The 21,661-nt window shown below is 49.6% G+C and overlaps 1 protein-coding gene and 1 long non-coding RNA gene across 3 annotated transcripts in view; one reads left to right on the top strand and one right to left on the bottom strand.

Moving 5' to 3' along the window:
* NEDD4L (NEDD4 like E3 ubiquitin protein ligase) overlaps positions 1-8,625 on the bottom strand; it is a 175,682-nt gene extending 167,057 nt beyond the window's left edge. For both annotated transcript variants that reach the window (XM_074857003.1, XM_074857004.1), the window contains exon 1: positions 8,444-8,625. In XM_074857003.1, coding sequence (XP_074713104.1) covers positions 8,444-8,491 — 48 coding nt within the window. In that variant the 5' untranslated portion in view covers positions 8,492-8,625. The remainder of the gene's footprint in view (positions 1-8,443) is intronic.
* Positions 8,410-12,712, top strand: LOC141938329 (uncharacterized). Its single transcript, XR_012627206.1, has 2 exons — positions 8,410-8,530; positions 9,937-12,712. It is a non-coding gene; the product is annotated as an uncharacterized LOC141938329 (long non-coding RNA).
* Positions 12,713-21,661: the final 8,949 nt, after the last annotated feature.

The following is a 21,661-nucleotide window of genomic DNA, read 5'->3' as shown; positions in this document are numbered from 1 at the left end:
ATTCCTTTGGCTCTCCTCCCTTCAACACATCCCAGAAAACTTCTTCCTTGCTATTAGTTAATCTTCCAGAACACTTCGTTCTTGGAAGACAAAATGCTTCTTCATCCTCCAAAGACCTTAAACACAACCACAACCCACCCACAGACGCAGGGGGAACAGAAGAACGAAGAACCATTTGAGCGGCGATGACCTTACATGTGCACGGACACCAGGCGAGGCTCAGGGAGCAGCGTGCTCGAGAGCTCCCGGACACCAGCCGAGGCTCCTGGACACCAGCCGAGGCTCCCGGAGCAGCGTGCTCGAGGGCTCACGTCCAGTCTCACTGGGAAGAGGCCAGAAGCAGAGAATTCTTCCCCACTGCACCAGTTACCAGATCGAAGGTTGATGAGGAAGTCATCCCAGGACACCTTCTCCTGAGACTTACTCATCACTGCCATCTCTCCAAAATCCTGCCACAGACCAGTGTGATCATCTACACAAAGATGCTTAAAAAGAGTAAAACTCTGAACTGCTTTCAATTAAAAACAAACACGGAAAAGCACAGATTATATGAACATACTTCCCTCCTCAAGCCAGGATTACTCAAAACTAGGAACTGCCAAAGGAAAGAGGACAAGATTGTGCACCATTCTGAACAATTCTGCTCTTCTCCAGCAGATAACTACATTAAAAAAAGAAAACCTGTCTTGAGTTGGCATGACACCAACAAAACAACACTAATCCATGCAGTTAGGCACAAAAATAAGGTACTATAGCTTAAACGCAAAGCACAACTCATTCATGGAGTTATTCCTCATATCCTGACAGTGTCCTCAGAATTGTAGATATTTCCTTTGATTACAGGCAAGGTTCCTAATTCCTAGAAATCAGGATTCTGACAAATATCTACATCCTGCCAGTGCACAGGAATTAAGGTTAAAAGAATGGAGGGAGGAAAAAATGAGCAATTACAAATATACACATCGAGTTTGTTGCCCAGTCAAGACATCATCTGGAAGACAGACATTTCATAATACATTTCCAGGATCAAGTTCTCAGATTTGGTTTGGGGAGGTTAGATGGGGTGTTATCTATTTTAACTGCAGCTAGCTTCCAGGTCCGTGCAATTTAACCACATCTCCTACTTTAAAATTAATTACTAGCAAATTGCTCCCTCTTTGCAGAAAACTATCCGTTTCCTAAGGTTTTGTTTTAATTCCTTCTTTATGGGAGGGGAGAGGAAAAGAGGGAGGGAGCAGTGGAAGGGAGCGCTCCAGCATTAAGATCCCGGCAGTTTAAGAACCCCACGCTGGAAAAAGCTGGCATGACAGCAGGTTAAGTACTTCTGAAAGCTACAGTTCTAGTCCCTGCTGAAGGTAAATAAAACCCCTGGCAGGTTTTAGTAATGAAATGGCTGCAGCTCACGTCCCCAGCTGAGCTGAGCATGCCAGCAGTAAAACCACATTCCTTTCTCCCCGTGCGCAGGTCGGAGAAGTCACCCAACCTGCCACTGCATTCCTACCCAGCTTACCGAAAATAACAGTGTTTACAAGATTACACTTCATTTCTTTCTAAAAGGGGACAGAGCTGCCTAGTAGCATTTCTTTCACTGCTACAGTAAAACTCTCTTATTCAACACAATTAAACATTTAAGAGGAAGTAGCAGTGAAAGCAAAAGATGAAGAAATTTAGGAAAGTTAATGAGATTTTCTCTGTTCACCGACACCAAAATTTACAAAACTAACTAAAACTACTCCTGCACATCAATACTGCATCTACGACTTTTTATTGACTGAAGCTGTTGGATAACCCATCCCTCACGGCTATGAAAAGGCCTGGCAGTTTCCAGCTCACTCAGAAAAGCCCCAGTTTCTATGTGTTTAATTAAGCAAGAGGTCTTGGCCCCATATAATCCTCCAGGACTAAGAGGTTGTCGATTTAGCCTGATTCAGCTGAAATCAGTTAGCTGCCAAACAGGCTGCATCTACATCAGATCTTGCGACACAGGCAGACAGCTGCCACACAGAGCCCCCATGGCACATGCCTCGTCTGGGCTTCACGCAGCATCACCCACAAGTACAACACGGATACAGGTAATAGCACCGAGTCCCGCAATCTCTGATGTGGCCTCCGGATCTTAGAGCACCTGTGGAGATGGTTTATCTTGCATAGCGAGCCGTATTTGGTTTAGAAAGGATGAGTATTTTGTAACCCCTTGAACCTCTCAGTGTCTGAAGAGGCAGCTCCAACCTAGAAGCTGCAGTGGTGCACTCTTTCTTCCCAGAACACCCTAGGACAGTCATTTTACTCCCTTCTGAAAAGAAAGCTCATTTTGCGCTCGTGGTTATCATCACCCTTGGTTATATTTTCAACACAGAAACACGCAGACCCTGTCAGAGACTCATTAGAGCCGACTCCCGGCGCCTGCAGAAGGCTTCGCTCCACAGGCCTGAGGCTCACAGTCCATGTTTACTTCCCGGGAAGATGGTGTCTGTGCAGAAACGGGGAGAACCTCGCCTTTCCATTCCCCATCACACAGTGCCCTCCAACGGCCAACCCAGGGCACGGGTGGTGGAAACGCCAACCCCAGCGAGCCCCCTCCCACCGGCAGCTCCATCCCCGGGGTGGGCAAAGAACCCACGGGCTGTGCAGGAGAGCAGGGGCGGCGAGACGCAGCTGGATGTAAAACCAACGTTTCTTCGCTCCCTCAGATCTGCATTTTAGTGCAAACCACCTTGAATGTCTTCACATTAATTTTACATTAAAACTAGAATTTACTTAGTGTCAGTAACAGTGGCCAAAATGGGCTGGTAACTCATTAAAAGCAGGTTTAAAATGCAAGTTTTCATGAAAACCCATTGACCTACTGAGAACCACAGCCTATTCATTTTGTTATTATGCCACAACAAGTAGATATGCAAGCCCTTTCATTTATGAAATGCTTCCTTATCTGGACTTTTTAAATCATCATTTAAAGTTTTACATGCTGTCCCTGGGAAGCCAATGCACTTAGAATCCATAAAACCAATTTGGGTTGGGTTGGTTTTTTTTTTCCATTTAAAAAGTCAATAAAAAAGTTATCATTCTGAATTGCTTATTCCTAAGACACTGTGTCACTGCTGTGACCAAGGGAGGCCCCTGCTCGCACTCTGATGGAAGAGCGATGCTTTTATATAACCAGAGCAGAAACAACAGGCCTCTCTTTTTTAAAGAGTCTGCTCGCAGCGTTGTTCTCGGAAGGTGTATCTTCTCAGGAACCCGAGGGGGCTTTTCTAGATAAAAGCCTCCTGCTCCAGGTAGGCTGATCTGGAGTGAATGAAGCCGGACGATGCACCCAGACCCACGCAATGAGGGGGGGACACAGGTTCCGAGCCCCCTCCAGGCGCCGGCCCTGGGCTGGGAACGCCTCGGCTGGCTGCACAGCTGCCGTGCACGAGCAGGGTGAGCAGCAAGAGACTTTTACCATCGAGGCAGCGTATCAGGAAACATTGCCTTCAATAGAATTCAACCACCTAGAACAGACGTTCCCCCCCAACTCACCATCAGGCTTATTTCAAAAATTTATGGTTTGCTTGAAAGGCAAAATAGAAAAATCCAACAGTGAACTCTACTGTGTCACCGCTTTGTCACTGAGTCAAGCAGGGGAGGAAACATTGAAGGCTTTTTCCTCAGTAATAAATCCAGCTAATCAGTAAGCAGTGTGATAACATGTTCCTTCCAAAGCCTTGGTAGCCCCATGTCATGGACCCCACCAAAACACCCAGCTGAACTTCATTAACATGACATTCAAGTAGAGGGAAAGAGACACCCACCAGGGAGATCCCTCCAGAGCCACAAATCCATCAGGAACACGAAAGCCAACTTCCCACGTGCCTCATCTTGAAACAGTTTGCCCAGAGAGCTTCTCCGCTGTATTGCAGCCATATTCCCTGTCACCTCAGGGCCCAAGCCGCACTTCACCATGACAGCACTGTGGCAAGTCTTATTTTTATCCTTTACCCTGAGGTTGGGCAAGATAAGCCTACGCTTTACAGAGGTTCATCCCATCCACAGGTACCGTTGCCGTCATACCTGAAAACTGTTTTCGCTTGTATTTACCAGAATTGTGTCATTAAAAGCAGAGTGCCCCAGAGGCTCCTGAGGTCTTGGAATCCTTCATGATTCATTCCTTACACACAATGCTTTGCCCCATACAGTACACAAGAACTAAGATGAGAAAAAGAGGCTAAGCTGCAGTGCCTACCTCCAGAACTATTTTTTTTAAGGCATATGTAATTATATCTCATGTATCAAAGTATTTTCATGAACATAAGCTCCTTTTTGACAATTTCCAATGCATGACAAAATGTCATCTCAGTAGGAAGCTTGTAATTTCAGTTTATTCAGTCACAAGTCACAGAAGTTGAATAGAACTTGAAAAGAGAAGAATGCTGGAATTAGAGAGAGCAGTTTCATAAATGAACCTCTTTTTTGCCTATATTTTAAAATATAAAAAGATACCCTTTCTTCAAAGATCTTTTTCTGAAGACACATTATTTAGTCAACCAAATGAGATACAAAAAGCTGCAAGTTTTTCTTCTACCTAAGCACACTGAGAAAGGGGAAGGGAATACTTGTGGAACCTTCCATTTTGTTTGGGCCATGTTCAATTCAATGACTCTCAAGAAACCCAAACTGAAACAAATGAGGGGAGTACTTCTCTAAGGGAACGTATTATTTCCTTTCTTCTTATGGGGGGAGAGGGGGCAGGGAATAAAGACAACTAAAAAGTAAATTAAGTTTATGAGATTAAGCCAGTAATTCCTAAAAATCAACGTTCCTGACGTATTCAACGGTTCAGGAACAACTCCTCAAACAAAGGATCACTGAAAGCTGGGGAATCGCTTATGGCACCTGGGCTGGTGCTTCTGGTTTCGCCCCCCTTCTCCCCGCAAGGCCGGCACTGAGGACCCGTCACTGTTAACAGCAGCAGCATTTCACAGACACAGTCTCACAACCCAAGCGTGTGCCACAGAGACACAGCTTGGGTTAGGAGGAGGAGGGCTCTACACAGGAACAAAACCATTTTCAGCTACGAAGGGGTGTAAGTTTTTTAATCTACTGGCATTTAAAGACTGCATGAGAGCACCTAAGCTTCCAATAGCCTATGTAAACATGATTTCATAGAATCACAGCCTGGCTGAGGTTGGCAGGGACCTCTGGAGGTCATCTGCCCCCCCCCCCCCCCCCCCCCCAACGCGAGCTAGAGCCGGCAGCCCGGGACCATCTCCAGATGGCTTCCGAACAGCGCCAGGGACCGAGACTCCACCACCCCGCTGGGCAACCGGGGCCACTCCTGAAGTCACCCTCACAGTGGAAAACTCATAGGAAGCAAACCTGACTTACAGCAGTAAATCTGATTTAGAGCTAATAGATTAATCTCAAATTTTGTATAGTTCACATTTACAAAGAGGCAGATTTATCAAAACAACATTTGAAGAAAAACACAGTCTGACAGTGGCTAAATGCGATGGTTGGCTTGTCATCTGTGACTCAGTAAGCCCCGAAACTACCGAGTGTCTTAACGCCTATCAGAGTATTTGAACAAAATAAGAACAGATGTCCATATTGAAGGTATCCACTGAGAATTATAGCTATTTACAGAGATTAATGTAGGCACAAACTCTGCAAACACTTAAGCATATGCTTCATTTAAGACATGAAGCAGGCCTACTGACATGTTCATCTACTGTGCAAGCAGAAGTTAAGCCTGTGCTTAATTATTTGTAAGAGATACTGCTATTTTTATGGGAAGCCATTAAGCAAGTCTAGCTTACATTTAAACGACTACTTTTTGCAGTCAGGAAATGCGCTTGAACTGGTAGTCCTACATCAGGCCTACTTAAAACCCTACATAAAGCAGTATACAACAGAACTGCAAAACTGTACTGCAAACCGAGGTAGGAACAAGGAAAAACTAACGGCCGCGTATGTGATTCAGCCTCTCAAGACTAGCAAAGAGATTTTGCTTTTCAAAACAAAAAGGCAAGTCCAAGCCAACACTAATGGGAAGCCATTACCACAGAAGCTAGCGTGCCATGAAGCTGTAAACATACCTGCCTCCCTCAACCTCTTCAGATTCACCTTTAATGAAGCTTACACATCCAGCCGCCTTCCTGAGGGATTCTCCTCCTGCAGCACTCTCCTTCGCCCATACGTTGACCACAGACCCCACAAGAGTTTGGGCTGCTGGCGCATTGAAACTACTGCCCATCGGGCTGGGTAATACCGCCTGCGCTCCCCTCCTCACCCCAGCCCTTCTTCCTCTTTCTTCCACCTACTTCCATTTGCGGTCTCCTGTTGTATTTTTCAGATTATCACTGCTCTGCGAAGCGTCCAGCGCCGTCAGGGTCGGCAACGATCCAGATGACAAAGAACCGGTCCGTTGTTCCTCCCAGGTAGGGTGGTTGCAGTCACCACTGCATCTGTGATGTGGGACCACCGTGGGTAACGCGGAGAGACCAGAGACTTGCCTTCCCAAGCAGTTCTTTTTCAAACCGCCTGGTTTCACCTCGGGAGGCCAGCCACAGACGTCTCTTCCTACTCGGACGGCCATGCCCACCCTTCGGCGGGCCAGGGCGCCAGCCCGCGCTGGGGACACGAGCCCCGCTGCAGCAACGGCCCTCGCCCAGCCGCCGCACTCCTCCATCCAGTGGATTCCGCCGTGTACTCGTTTTCCTTAACATTCTGTGCAAGCACCAGCACACGTCGAGGAAGCGGGCAGGGACAAAAGATAGCGGCGAGTACGCATGCCACAAAAAGAGCAGCAGCCAGACTCCAGCGTTCCGCTCTCAGCCACCATTCGGGGCATGGCAGGGCGGCTCACGGGTTTCCCTTTTCTGCACAGATCCCCCTTGCTAACACCCCCGAGTCCGTGAAGGTGTGTCACCGCCGCCCAGCAAGCGCCCTGGGGTGCCCGCACTGGGACAGCGGGCCCCGCCAGCCTGGCTCTTTCTTCAGCCCAGAGAGGTCCCCGGGCACTGGGAGCGGGACAGATCCCCACCGAGGGCTCAGCACCGGCCCCAGCAGAGAGAGCAGCCCGGGGACTGCTGCCAGCCGGGCTCCTCCGCACGGGAAGGCTTAGGAAAACAACCAGGGAGGAACAGCTTCCCTCCGATTTTGTGCTCGCCGTGGTACGCGCCCAAGGCTCTTGCAGTGCGCTTCCTTCTCCCCTACCTTCACACTCATCCAGTACATTTAAACCAGACTGCGCTCACCGCTTCACAAATCGACAAAAGATGAACCACCCACCCCCCTCTTTATAAAAACACCCACTCCAGCCAAAGAACCTCTGTTCCAAATAGAATTAAACAGCACAAGTCATCTAGATTTGGTGCCATTCAAATATAATAGGTAATAAAATTGTCTGGCAACTTCCACAGTCAGATTTTTTTATGCCAGTTTCTTCTATACCACAAAAAAAAGTGACAGACGGCCCTTCATGTTGAGTCCCGTGAAACCAGACATAGTATTGTTGTAATTATTATTATTATTCACTCCTGTAAAAATACAACCTGGGCAAGCCATATGCCCGATACTAGCAGTCGATGCGCTGAAATCACAGAACAGTAACACAGCTTCGCCCTTTTCCGACGCTTTATTACACTGCTTACTAAGAAAAAGGAGTGCCTGGCCAAGGCGGGGAAATAATAGGGGCATTAGCTCCGATTTCTAACATTCAGGGCAGATGAAGCGGACTGCTCCGCTCATGCATATTTAAGGCGTTCGCACCGCATCTGGCTCTGCAGGAGCCGTCCCCCGGCAGAGCCACAACACGGGCACTACTTGTCACCAGTCCGACCCAGCTTCGCCAGCCCCATCTGCGTGTGACACCCGCTCCCGGCACAGGGCGGGCCCGGGCCCCCCCGCCCGCCCCGGGGACACCGGCCGAGCCCCTTCACCGGGCCGGGCGGGCGAAGCAGCGGCTCGGTCGCCAGCCCCGGCTCTTTGTTCGCCACCAGCCCCCCCCCCCCCCCCCCAAGCCCCGCCGCACAGCGCCCGGGCCCGCCCGCGGACACGGGGGGGGGGTGCAGCCGCTCCCCCGGTCACCGCAGGCGGCCGCCCCCGCCGGGGGCTCCCCGGGACAGGGCACCCCACGGACCCGCCGCCACGTCCCGTTCCCCCCCGGCCCCCCGCACCCGCGGGTGGCGCCGGGCGGGGGCGCGGAGCCCCGCGGAGCCCCACGGGGCGGGGCGGGCTCTCCCGGGCGCCCTCCCGGACCGACCCTCGACCTTCGCCCGGCCGGCGGGGGCTGCTGCCGGGGCCGGCTTCGCGCCGCCCCCCCCCCTCCGCCGCGGCGGCTAATGGCGCTGGGGGGCGGCCGGGCGAGGGGCGCCGGTCCCCCGGCGGCGGCGGCGGGGGGGGGCTCCCAGGGACACACATGGCGCCGCCCACGGCCCCGTCCACCCGCGGGGCCCCGACCCACCTCGTCCTCGGAGAGCCCGTACACCGGCTCCACCGCCGCGGTCGCCATGGAGCCGTTGCGCGGGGCGTCCCGCTCGGCCCGGCCCAGGTGAGGAGCCGCCGCCTCCGCCTCCGCCCGCCGCTGCTCCTCGCCCGCGGGCGGCGGAAGGCGGCCGCCGGGAGCCGAGCGCCGGCGGGAAGGGGCCGGGGGCGGCGCTGCCCGGGGGCGGCGCTGGGGCCCGCCCGCGCTGCCGCCAGCTGAGGCTCAGCGCGGCCGCAGGAGCGCGCCCTGGCCGCGGCGGGGAGCCCCGGGGGCGGCTGACCGGGGGCGGGGAGCCCCGCCGGGCCGGGCCGATCCGCTGGGGGGGTGCGGGGACGGGGACGGGGGGGGCGGCGGCGGCGGAGCGGCACAAAGCGCGGGGGGCGGGGCCTCCTCCCCCTCAGCCGCCGCCGCCCCGCCCCGCCCTTCCCCCAGCGCGCGCAGGGCGCCCCCCGGCGGGCGGGAGCGGCGCCGCCGGGGCTGCGGGGCGGGAAGGGGGCGGTGGCCGCTCCCTGAGGGGACCCGCGTGCGGCCGCCATTGCCCGGCCCCGCGGAGGGCGGCCGCCGCCCGCCTGCGTCCCGTCCCCGGTGCCCCGGAGGGGCCGGGCTGTGCCCCCCCGCCCGCAGCGCTGTGGGGAGGCGGCAGCTCCCCGGGGACGGGGGCCCTGCCGCGGCCCGGCCCGTGATCGGCGCTGCGGTGGGGGGGGGCCGTCATCGCTGCTCGAAAACGGGTCGTCCCGGGGCGGCGGTGAAACCGAGTAGAAGTTTGTTAACGAAAAAGTAAATACAATAACCCGAGCGACCGCGCTCCGGCTTCCCGGGCCCTCACCGCCTCCTCCCCCCGCCTCAGCCCAGGCACCGGAACCGGGGGCGGCTCTGAGGAGGGGACGGGCCCCGGGGAAGGGCAGCGGGGGGGTAAAACGCGCGTTTCGGCGGATTTTTGCCGTTTGTCCTCATCCTGCGGGGACACGCGGCTGTGGGGTGGGCAGGGCGGGAGCTGCGCTGGGGCCGGGGGGGACACAGACACCCCGTGGGGGGCTGGCGGTGCCACAGCCCTGCCCCCAGGGCGAGTGCTCGCAGACACAGGTTTTGGGGGGGGTTTAGCTAAATCCCAGCCCCCCCGGGTCAGCAAGGGGAGCGAAAGCTGCCCGCAGATCTCTTTAGCAGTCATTATCATTATTCGGCGCGGCTTTTCCATCACTTGGCGTCGTGTTTTTTGAGGAAACAAAATATTCTGGGCATTTGGACCGAGGTTATTTCTGGGCAAAATCAAGTCACACTTCAGTTCTAAATTACTTCCTTATTTGATTTCTGCTCCTTCCTTAATTGGCTGGCGTCCCCTCCCCGGCCATGCCCCACCCTACGCTAATCATTTATTATCAGTTATCTTTTGGCAATACGATAGCACTTCAGTAGAGGCTAACGAGCTACAGTTTACGTGAAGGCTGTTCTCAAACCCATTTATGCTTTTACAGGGCAACAACCGATTTCTACCACATTTAAGAGCGCAATGTGTTAATAAAGCCATGTGGGGCCAATGAAGAACCTCCTGTCACCGCACCCCAAGACATGGCCGCCCTTGACACTTCGGGATTGCGCAGCAGCCCTCGCTGGCTTTAGCTTTAGCCTTAGTCTTGGCTTTAGCTTTAGCCTTAGCCTTGGCTTTAGCTTTAGCTTCACGGGCCTGGCGCAGGGCTCGCGGCACAGTCTGGCTCAGTAACCTGCACGGGAACCAGCAGCGGTTTGCGTGAGCGCATCAGGCCCTGAGCTGTGGCAGCACAGAAACTCATCTCGTCTCCTGTTACCCGTGTCTCCAGCGAGGCACTGGGGACGTCCAGGAGGAGGAATACGGGAAAGAACAGGGGGACAGCAGCCCCCGCAGCCGGCCTGTCACCGACAGAAAACGGTCATGATGGCCCGGGAACTGTTTTCCTCTTACTGTGTTTTTACAGCAAAGGGTAAATTGGCCACTAACAAAAAAAACCCATCGCTAGAGGAGCTTTGTCATAGAGGTATGTCTGCCTGACAGACATCCCAGCCTCTGTATTTTCAGATATCATCTTACATGTGTTTTCTGCTCCCGAGAGCCGAGGGGAAAGGGAAATAGGAGATCCCTTTTTCTGGAGAGATTCCACAAGCAGTCCATAAGCCAGAAAGTGTTTTTCCAGCCTGTACGAAAGCTCTTTCTAGGGAGGGAAGGATCTGACCTCTGCCCAGGCAGCAGAGCACAAGAGCTAAAACGGCAAGCTGCTGAAGTGCAGCCGGCGGAGGCATTAGCCTTTGTACTCACACCAATGTCTCCTGGTCATAAACCTCATGCGATGCAGTTAACACCGGCACGTCTCGGCAGGGTCTCCCCCAGCACCGCGCGCTGCAACCGCTTCTGTTCCCCTGCCTCGGGGGACCTGTCCCGGCGTCCCCTCGGATGGCCAGCTCCACAGGAGCGCCTGGGCACCGGGCTCATTCAGCGCTTCTCCTGTCAAGATAAATTCAGTTTTATTGCTCTTTCTCCTGAGCTCAGCGATCACTCTCAAATCTGGATCTAGCTTTTCCCCATGCTTTTCCATCACCTGCTTCGACAGCTCAACAGAAGCAGCTCCACCACTTCTCATCCCCTGGATGCTGCAGAAAGTCAGGATTCTGACATCATTCCCCTCCCCAAGGGTCCTTCTCTTCAGTCACCTCTGTCTTGCTTTAAGCCTTCGTATTACAGCTTCAGAGCTCTGAGCAGCACGAGCCACTTCAGGCTTTTTCTTCTGTGCCACTTTGCCATGATACAAGCCCCGGCTCATCTCCGGGGATCTGACCACAAGGCAGAGGTAAACTGCGTCCCAGTCTGAAGGGCTAGCTCTGGGAAATTCAGGTGGTACTCAGTTACCTCAAACTGTATGATTTCAGGAGTCCTTAAAATACTTTTTTCAGCAGTTGGTTTCCTAAACTCATCTCAGTCATTGCGAACCAGTATCTTCACGTGTCAGCAGCTGAGACCATGAGCAGGAAACTTAGGAACCCGGCATGGATGATCAGGAACGTTTGTATTTCTGTAGTACAGAAAGAAAAGGAAACAGGTGACTGGAATTCAATGACTGTATTAATTGGCCTGTAATCTGAACACCGTAAAGCTGGTGATACACGGAAATCTCCAAATCCAGATCCCTTCTGCAACACGTGACCACAAAGGGTGAGCCCTGGATGTGTGCGCCGCCAGGCCATCTCTGGGCCTCCTAAACCACAGCCGTGGGTTTTTACTTCCACATTACAGCCTCTACCCTGTTGTTTTTGTAAAATCAGATAGCACTCCCGTCAACAGGTTCCACCCAAGGGAGAAACAGGTATGTAAATAAGCTGGAGGAAAGGATCTCTGATGACAGAGCAGAAAATTAGTACTCTCTGCCACTAACGCATCAACCCTATTGGATTGTAAAGCTTTAGTATCAAATCCGTGATGGAGATTACTTGTTTATTTGCTCATGAATGTGACATGCATAATTCCTCTTCAGAATTGTATTTAGAATAATAGATGGCCCCAGAGAGATGTAATTCATTTGAGAACGCTGACATCATCTAGGTGCAGCTCAGATGATTTATAACTGGCCTCTTTATATAACAGAGGCCCATTAATTATTTAAAATTTTCGGAGAAAAGATGGATTAAATATATATTATGGATGGTAATTGTCAGCTGAAGATTAAGCGTCATGCGAGTGTGTGGGACGGGATGCAGCCGGGAGGGAGGAGGACGTGGCACTCCCTGGCAGGTCTGTGTGGGCAGGTGGGAGGGGAGGAGTCCCTGCACCCGCCTTCACCCTGCCTGCGGCAGAGCTGGGCCTCGGGCCCTCCAGCAGCAGCCCCGGAGCCAAAGCGGGCGCAGAGTCCAGCCAGCCGCCAGCTCCGGGCTGGGGCTGTGGGGTGGGATCCCTCCTAACTCTTTTAACCTCGTCTGCCTAACAGCAGACGCTACTCCTATTCGTATAAACGCCTAATCCTGCCCTAAATCTCTCCAGCCACTTCCTCAGCAACGTCCTCCAGCAGCAATGTGCCCTGGGCTGACTACACAGATTAATAAAAAAATCTCATCCCTTTAATGTAGGCACACGCTTGCCGCCCATTCCCTGCTCATACTAAATAGCTGAATAATGCCAGTGCGTACTTCTCTGGAGAAAAAGTACTTTATCTGCTTTCCTGCATGGACCCACAGTCCATTGGCTTTTCATTCTCTCATATGGCAAATAAAATTCATAAAAATACCTGAGCACGTGCCCATCTTTAGCCTCCAATCAGTTCTCTTTGGAGGAGATTTGCTCAGGAAGTTGTCACCACTAATGTGATTTTTTTCCCCTTGGTATTACAGTGTAAATGCTCAAACATCCTCCAAGTACAACAGGGATTTTTTTTTTTCTGCTTCTCAATGCCAAGTGACAGACTATATTTCACAAAAAAATGTCCTTTAGGATCAGAACTATCAGCCTCTGGACAAGCTTGAACTAGCAGGGTAGTTTCGTGCAATCCAGCAGTCCACTCTTGGATGACAGACAGGGTCTGCTGAGCAGATAAAAACATAAATAGCATTTTATGTTCTTGTCAGGCACCAGTGTCCATCACGGGAAAATAAGCTGGTAAACAGGAAAACTTTTCACTTTGCGTTCAGTATATTCTTACAACCCTACTCATGGAGTTCACTCTATCCCAGTGTACTAGACCTCTCCCAAGAAATCTCAAGTATATTTTAAATCTCTTCCTCAGAGTATGTGTGAAAGATTAAGAGGAATGAGATCAGAAACGCTCATTTCCCAAGGAACACACTTGCTCCCTGTCTCTTTCAATTCCTTTTTTTCTGTATACTCTGAACCGAAGTTTTGTAATACACTTTTTTCTCTGCATTGCACCATCAACATTCATTTTTGTATCAGATATATATTTTTGTTTCATTTTTAGCTCAGATTGAAGTATAATACTGTCCTCTAACTTTTGTACTAATTTTGGTCTTATCCCTTCCCAGGTAATTTTTCTATTTTTCCCACAATGACTCGATGATACCTGATATCACAGTCTATGAGCTATGAACTCCTCCAGTGTGGGAAAGCTTATAGCCCCATTGCACTTGAAAGGAATTATTTCCAATTACTATTATTACAACTACAAGTTACAGTTTTACTATTTTTTTTTAGCTTTTAGGTTTTTTATTAATGAGAAGACATTTCCGGGAGGTTCATGACATATTCTGCGATTTTCAAATACTTGTATCAGATTTAATGAAGTAAGCAGATTTTACTTTTCAATTGCTTCAGCTCTGCCTTTTACTGCTGCTTGTTTCTATAGTTCCATTTTTATGGACACAAGGACCAAATTCATCTGACCTAGTCACTCTGGGATCCTTTTATCCTCAACAGAGAGAATCAGGAGCTTTTGAAATGCAATTCATCTCATCATCCTGAAGCAGACATCTGAAAAAAGTCAAATGAATGTTACCATGAAAGTGCCTCTTTCCCTCTATTGAGTGTACGAAGCCCAAGGCAATGAGCTCCCACAAAGGCATCCCCCTCGCAGGCGTCCAGCTGCAGGTGGGGATGGGATTGTCATTCACAGGCAGCCTAGATTCACCTGACCCAATTTTCATAATTTTTAACAACTAAATGCAATAGTTTAAGAATGCATTTCCCTTCAACGTGTGGAAATTTACATATGGAGTAGGAGTATTTTAACTCCACTTCTTCCCAAGTGAAAAGCAACCCACCTAGTACCTGAGCAAGCCTTCAGGCAGAGAAGAGCTGAGGCAGAGCGTAAAGCCCTTTACTGCCGTCAGTGCCTGCTGGACAACGCTCACTTCTTGGCATTGAGATTGTGTCACATTAGCAGGCACCAAGGAAATGCACTTGACAGAAAACCCTTCCCTCGAACGAAGCGGTTGCCAAAACTCCTTGGCCACAGTTCAGCCAAACACTTACGTGCTTTGCTAAACCGAAATGGATGGCGTGTGCTTAAGATGAAGCACTTGCTGTTAGTTCTTTGCTACATCAGGGCCCCTAAGATCAACTCCTATATTTTTTTACAGTAACTTGGAAATATTTCACAAACTATTCTGTATCAATTGCATGTTAGAAGAAGTTAAAACAACACATCTCCTATTAGTAATCCGATCAGGTTCATGATAATGAACAACATAGAAAGCACTCAAAAGATGTTCCAAGCTCTGCCAGTTGTGCTGCCAGTACACCTAGAAAACGTGTGGCAGCACCGCAGCAAGTCCACATCAGTGTCATACAGAAAATAATTCCTCAAACTTCCAAATTTCAGGAGGCTATGTTGCTGTAAGAGCTCGTCCTGAAGCGGTACTCAGCAAAGTAACCCAAGGCTGAATGCGGGGCTCCCTGCCTCGGCTCGCGCTTCCAGAGGGCGTGTGACGCCGTGTTGGCACGTCGCGGACACTGCAGCTGCTTAAATCAGAGCAGGGGAATAACAGTAACCACAGGGAAGTTCTGCCTGTGTGGTCTGTCACACAGCAGCTCCTCTGCGGACGCAGCCAAGGCGCTCGGCCCAGCCGTGACCTCACCAGTGTGATAACGTCTTCCCCGGCCTCAGCCCGTCCTTCACTCCTGGTGTTTCCACAGGGAATGTGGAAGGAACACCGGGTGCCACGGCCCAGACTCGCAGGCGATGGGGGCTTGGGCACAGCCAGGCCGGGCTCTCAGGCTGACATACCACAGCCACGGCGACAATGCGGGGTTGGAGCACACGGTGGGGCTGAGACGATACGGGGGCAAGCTGGAGCACGGGAAAGCCTGATTACCTACGGAAAGAAGTTTGCACCATGCAGGTGGGTGAGCTGGAAGAGACTGCCCAGACAGGCTGGAGTCCATCCTTAGAGATATTCCAAATCTGACCAGACAAGGCCCCAGGCAACATGGCACACGTGCTGCAGCAGCAGTCTGCAGTGCCCGGTCCCACCGCGCCTCGCGGGGCCTGTCACAGAGGAGCTCCCGGGGGCTGTGTGGCACCTGTGCACGGAGCTGCCATGAAAACATTAAGTCCTGCCTTCTTGCTGAGTCATGCAACAGAATCTGTTAGTGTTACTTTCAGGAGAGAGGTAGGAGAAAATTGGGAGGGAAAAAAGAAAAAGAGAAGCATTAGCCAAGGGAGCTAATTGAATATCTCAATACAAATGTTACAGGAGTCCTCTTTGGGGCCCTTAGCAAGCTTGTTGGCACAGACCTTTAGTGACTGCTTCGCCATTTTCCTAGAAATACCACGCATACATGATACAAAAATGTTACCTGAACATTGCTGTGTATTTAACAGCAAAACTTCAGTAATGATGAATAAACCAAAAGCCCAGTGAACAGGCTGAAACACTGCAAAAGTGTTGCCATTCCCACTGTTTGCAGCCACTATGCACTGCAAAAGCTTAGCTATTTCCATTATTTGTAGCCGTTATTTGTTTTCCTGCTGGACTTAACTGTACCAGCTGTTACTCAAATACTGGGAGACACTACTTAGAAGGTCACTGTAACATGCCAATATATAGACTTTACACTGCAAATCCCTGGTACTTTTAATCATCCACTGACAGCAGACACAAAGAAAATCTAAATAAACCATGATCTTCACAAATACAGATGGTTTGGATTTTATAGAATTGGCTTGAACAGATTAAGAGCCACAACCTAAGCAGCAAATGCTCTTTAGGAAATCAGATGGATGCCTCACTGGCTTACCAAACAGCATTATGATAATAAACTGCTGCCAGAGTCCGCCCCAGATGACGTGCTGTTCTGGTTACTGGGAGCTGGGAATGGTCTGGCAGCACAGCAGAGGCCAGACCGGCCGCCGGCCATGGAGGACTCCTCCCGCCCTGCCTGTCCCGGCTGCACCGCACCATGCTGGCCACTAGCCCACCGAGCCCACAGCAGGCCCCAGCCCGCGAGCAAGCATCCCCTCTCCCGCGGGGCTGAGGGGCCGTGCCCCTGCCCTGCGCCACCCACTCCCGCTCTCCCTTGGGTCACCGCAGCAGCCCCGTGGGCAGCGCCAGGCCACGGGGCCATCGCCCCTATGACAGCACCTCGTTCCTTACGTGAGCGATCAGACTATTTTTAAACAAGTGGTGTTAGGGCTGAGGCATCGAGCGACAACTGTGGAACGGATTGACTACCCGGCCTCGTTAGACACAAACCACAGATCGTCTGGCGTGAAAATAGGGCAAACTGTGCTCTCCCTCTCGCGGCTGCAACGTCGTTAGATGTTGTGTACGACAACAGTAGTTAAAAACCACGCAGACGAGACCGCGCTTCATTTGATGGGGAACTAGCTGTGTGTTGATTTTTGTAATTCCTTGGTCTTTTAAATGATTATTGCTCTCCAGTGATTTCAAATGGGATTTTTTAAATGTTCTGTTCACAATGTATCACTAGTTCCATTGAGCTTAACAAGTCGTAAAAGTAATAACAGAAAGTTACAGATTTTATCCTGCCGTCTTTTGAGTCCTTCGTTTACAATAGAATTTCATTACTTCCACAGAGGAGAAAATAAATCTACATCATACTGAGCTGAGAGAAGGCTGTTTACAGACACACTTCAACATAGTTCAATATTTAATGCTGTTACGGAACAATCTTCTGCTCAAAAAAAAGACTCTTCTCACAGTAAGACTCATCAACAGTGAAAATTTTTCTCTTTTTTTTCTGGTAAAATTTCATAAGAAATGTTAACATTTTATCAGGATTATGTCTGAATGACAACATTGCATCTATATTGTCAGTATTTATCTTAAAGCATTATTGAAATGTCTAGGGGCTGAATAATGTTCTGAACACAGAATACTGGTTCTGAACGTAAAAGATAAACGATTCAAAAACATGTTAGTATTTTGAAATTGAAATTGAAAATGTCATAGAAAACTCATCAAAGCTATAAACCAAGTTGAATCAAACTCCCACAAAACATAAATAGCTTTTAATATTTTATTATTGTTATTTTCTCAATTCTGTTCTTTTCTGGTTTGATGACTTTATGAGGATGAAACAGTAATCCCCTGGCCTGTACCGAGATACCCTTTTGAAAAGGGTTCTGGTACAGTCTGGTGGAAACGCCCAGGGAAACACCTCAAAAGACAGAAACCTTCTTGCTGCCTGGACTGGGCTGAGTGTCCTCAAATTACGGTAATTGTGGGTCAACCAGGTAAAAATCCCACACTAGAATTTCCTCTAGCTGCATGTCATTAAGTACAAAATAGCTTTAGGCAATATGAACTGATATGTTAAAGTACGAAATAGCTTTAGGCAACATAAACCGAGGCTTCAGAGTGGGCACTTCTTAAGCCAACCCATTTCATGAGTATCATCCCCTGAATGCGAAGGGTGCATTACTCTTACCTTTGTGCTAGGCTTTGCTGGCTCTAAAGTCAGTGGAATTTTTCTGTCTCCAGTGGCGGAAGGGTCTGGCCTGACTTCTGGCTAGGTTAATTGTTATTCCATTTCCAGTAACGATATAATACTTCAGGCATGAGCAAGATGCTTGCCCCTCCTTTAACAGGATTTTAGTGTGTTGTAACTTCCCTGTGGTTTTGAACATTCTGGGTGTTTGTCAGACAGGCACAGGCAGAAAGCGCCAATACGTTTGACAGAAAGAGCTGCTTTCACAACTTCCTACCCCATGTCAGCAGCAGTGCAAACTAACCAAAACAATCGCCAAAGAAAGATGAATCATTTTCTTTCTTGCCTCAAGATGCAGCACAATGCCGGTGAGTGCCAGCGCCAACGAAGGGGATGCTGTAGGGGAGGGAAGCCGGGCCGACACCTCCCGCAGCAGCACCAGCGCAGAGCTGGAGCCGCAGCGCCCAACCCAACCGCGCCCAGCCCCGGCATCAGCAGCTTCTTCAGGGCTGACAGGAAGATGGATTAAACACAGGTTTAAGGAAAACAAGGCAGAGAACATTCAGATTTACACAAAAAGTGTGTCTTCTTGAGAAGGGGGCTTTGCTGTTTTGTTTTTAAGAATGATTTTTAGGTACATCTAAATGCTCCTAGTTAGGACCTGAACTTACAAACACTGAAGGCCATGAAGCCAGTTTTGTATTTAGGATCACTCCCCCATGGACAGTCCTTTCCTCTTACAACAAGGAATAGAATATATAATCTAATTTTGATTATTGTGCTGTGCAGTTCTGTGCATTTATTTCTAAAGGAGTGGGTTGAAAATGCATGACTCCAATGTTTCCTGAAACAGTATTTCTCAGAAGTAGCAGTTTTTTTACCTTCACAGCAAATTTCAAAATTCTCTCTTTCTTTGTAAAGTTGAGCCAATAGCAAAATTAACATTAAATAAATTGATAGAAGGTCTGTACTAAACTATTCATAGTTTACAGGAAAGGAAAAAAAAACCCACATTTTTTGGATATTTTAAGAAGAGTCTTAATAGAATTGTATGACATGATCTGTGAGGTGTGGTACCACAAAGGCTTTAAAAAGTGGCTGCTAATTATTCTTAAAGGTCTTTGATGTAGTCAGTGGCCTGTTTTTTGGATGATACAGGAAATCTTTACAGTTTCCTGTCTTTCGTGGCATGTCAGTTTTCCAGTCAGTGGGGTAACTTGATCGGTTGGGTGAATGGAGGATACAGGTCCCCAGCGAGCAGTGTCAGGCTGGCAGAAGGCCCCAAGCTGATGAGAGACAGAGTACCGCTGTCAGGCTGCAGAGGCTTTTCTTCCTTCTCGGTAATTAAGCTGAGAATGTCTTACCTTGCTTAGTTCATGAGAAATGCAAATATCGTGAGATTTGTTATGCAAACAGTTTCTTTCGCTTGGATTTCACGTTCTGTCTGTGCTTAGTAAATCTTGGTTTTGTTCAGATAACTGTGGTACTGATAATCCCAGTCAGACATCCCTGGGGAGAAAAAAAAAAGGAAGGGAAAAAAAAAAAGAAACCTGAAACCTTTATGGAAAAGTGACGAAAAGTAAAGTTTCTGAAATGTTCACGTGCTGTTGGGCTCACTCAGCGATGCAGGAGTCTCATCTCCGTGTGCCACTGCCCAGGTGAGGGAGAGCATCCGGCGGACCACGAGATGGGATCTGATGACAGGCTTGCACCCAGAAACTTTTAACAGATTCATGAGAAACACAGTTGTTACCAACGAGTCATGCTCACGCTGGCTGCAGCACTGCCTGACCCAGGGCTGTCGCCTCCATCCCCGTGGCACCTCCAGAGCGATGCCGCCCCCGTCACACCAGCCAGGGATGCTGCCCGTGGCACATCCACCCCGCCGTCTTCACGAACCCTCTACCTGCGGGTCACCCCTTGCGGGGGAAAACCCCAAGCCCCTAAGACTGGTGTAATTGATGTTCAGGCTCATCTAGTTTGGTGTCCTGTCTCCGCCAGTGGCCAGCACACAAGCAAGCCAAGCACGCAGTGACACTTCTGCTGCATAACCTCCCAGCTGCCAGCAGCGTGCAGCTCAAAGGCTGCCTCAACCAGAGCCTGTAATGTTGTAGTTTGTAGACTTTGGTAGGTTTTCCTTCTCTGAACTGGTCAAAATCCTTTTTGAAACTATGTATGTTTTTGACATTATCCTGGAATAACAAATTCCAAAATACTGTGGGAAAAATTACTTTTGTTTGCTCCTCCATAATTTTAATTATTTAATTTTATTTCTCCTGTTTCTTATATTATGGTTAATAGGGAGTAATTATCTGTTCAGCGTCTCCAGAGATTTACGCTTTTAGTGGCTCATAATTCCCTCTTTCAGTTCCTTTCTAGGCTGCAGACCTGTAGCACACCCAGTCCCTCTTTGCACTCGAGCTTTTCTTAATCTTTGCTCATCTCTGTGGCCCTATCACACCTCTTGCTGACTGTGACATCTTTTCTAGCCTTTAGTCTCTAAGATTTGGGGAGCTGAAGGCTGGATGTAATCACGGTGAGGGCACGAAGGGATGGCGACTGTAGCGTTTTAGTGTATTCTGCTCAGTTTGCTATTTCCTTCCCAGTGACTCTGAAGCAGCCCGCTTGGGAGGGTCTGGTTTGGTTTGGTTTGACAGCCACAGGGGATGTAGCTGATGCTTCCACAAACCTACCTACAGCAATGTTTAGAACCTGAATTAGTAGGGCAGAACATAGCACTGAATTTTTGTGTTGGGGTTGGCTCTCTGTGTTACTTTGCATTTATCCATATTAAATATCATCTTCTCGTACTAATGCCCGCTCAGTAGCATGAAATTATGCAGCTCTTCTCAGCTGGCTTTTTTTTAAAATAATCTCTAATAATTTAAAAATCACCAGTAAAACTTTTCACTTCATGATCTTTAACAAATTATATACGAGCATAGCTAACATTAGGTTGCAGCACAGATCCCTAAGAAACTCTGCTTGTCACCTTTCTGCACTGCAAAAACTGATTGTCCTGTCTCTGTAATCAATTACTGGCTCATGCAAGGAGCCTCCTTTTTCACCTATGGCCACCTTGAAAGTTTTCATAAAACCCAGCAGTGTCAGGCAGATCGCTCCTGTCCACATGCTCGGTCACTTTTTCACGATGATGTAGCAGACATACGAAGGCACCTTCCCACTCCAGACACTGCTGACTCTTCCCTGCTATTTTATATCGCCCGTGGGTTACCCATGTTACCATTTCCACCAATTTGTCTACAAAGTTGGCCCTGTTGGAGGGTGGTTCCCCCCTGGAGCCCTTTCAGAACTGCTGGAACTGTTGTCACCCCACTCCTCTCCAGAAACAGAACTTCGGCAAATCCTGACAAGGTCTGTGCAGGCGCTGAGGCCCCAGCAGCCTGCTGCTCTCTGCTCTAAGGGCTTTGCTCCAGAGCCTCTCGTGCCCCCCGAGAGCCTTCCAGCAGAGCTCTCCCCGAGGTGGGGGCTGCCAGCGCCAGCACTGCCCCGAGCTCTCTGCGAGCGGGCACCGAGGGCAAGGTTTCAGGCAGCTTTACTGCCAGACCTCATCCTGGAGAACTCCCTTTACGTGTTGGTCATCAAGGGATGCTGCAAGGTTTCCTGCTTTCTGGTGTGTTTGGGACACATGTATGAGCTTTTGTACCTCAGTCTTGTCCCGATTGTCTTACTATGATTTTGTATTTAACTTAACAAACCTATGCTTTTCTCTCCTTTCCTCAGTTGGGCACAACCTAAAATTTGGAAGATACATCCTTTTACTTAAGAAGTTCGTTATTTATTCAGGCTTCTTTGCTCTTTTCAAAGGTTCTTTC

This window comes from Strix uralensis, chromosome Z, assembly GCF_047716275.1.
Source record: "Strix uralensis isolate ZFMK-TIS-50842 chromosome Z, bStrUra1, whole genome shotgun sequence".
NCBI lineage: Eukaryota > Metazoa > Chordata > Aves > Strigiformes > Strigidae > Strix > Strix uralensis.
The sequence above is the reverse complement of the archived record's forward strand: the minus strand, read 5'-3'. Positions and strand labels throughout refer to the sequence as shown.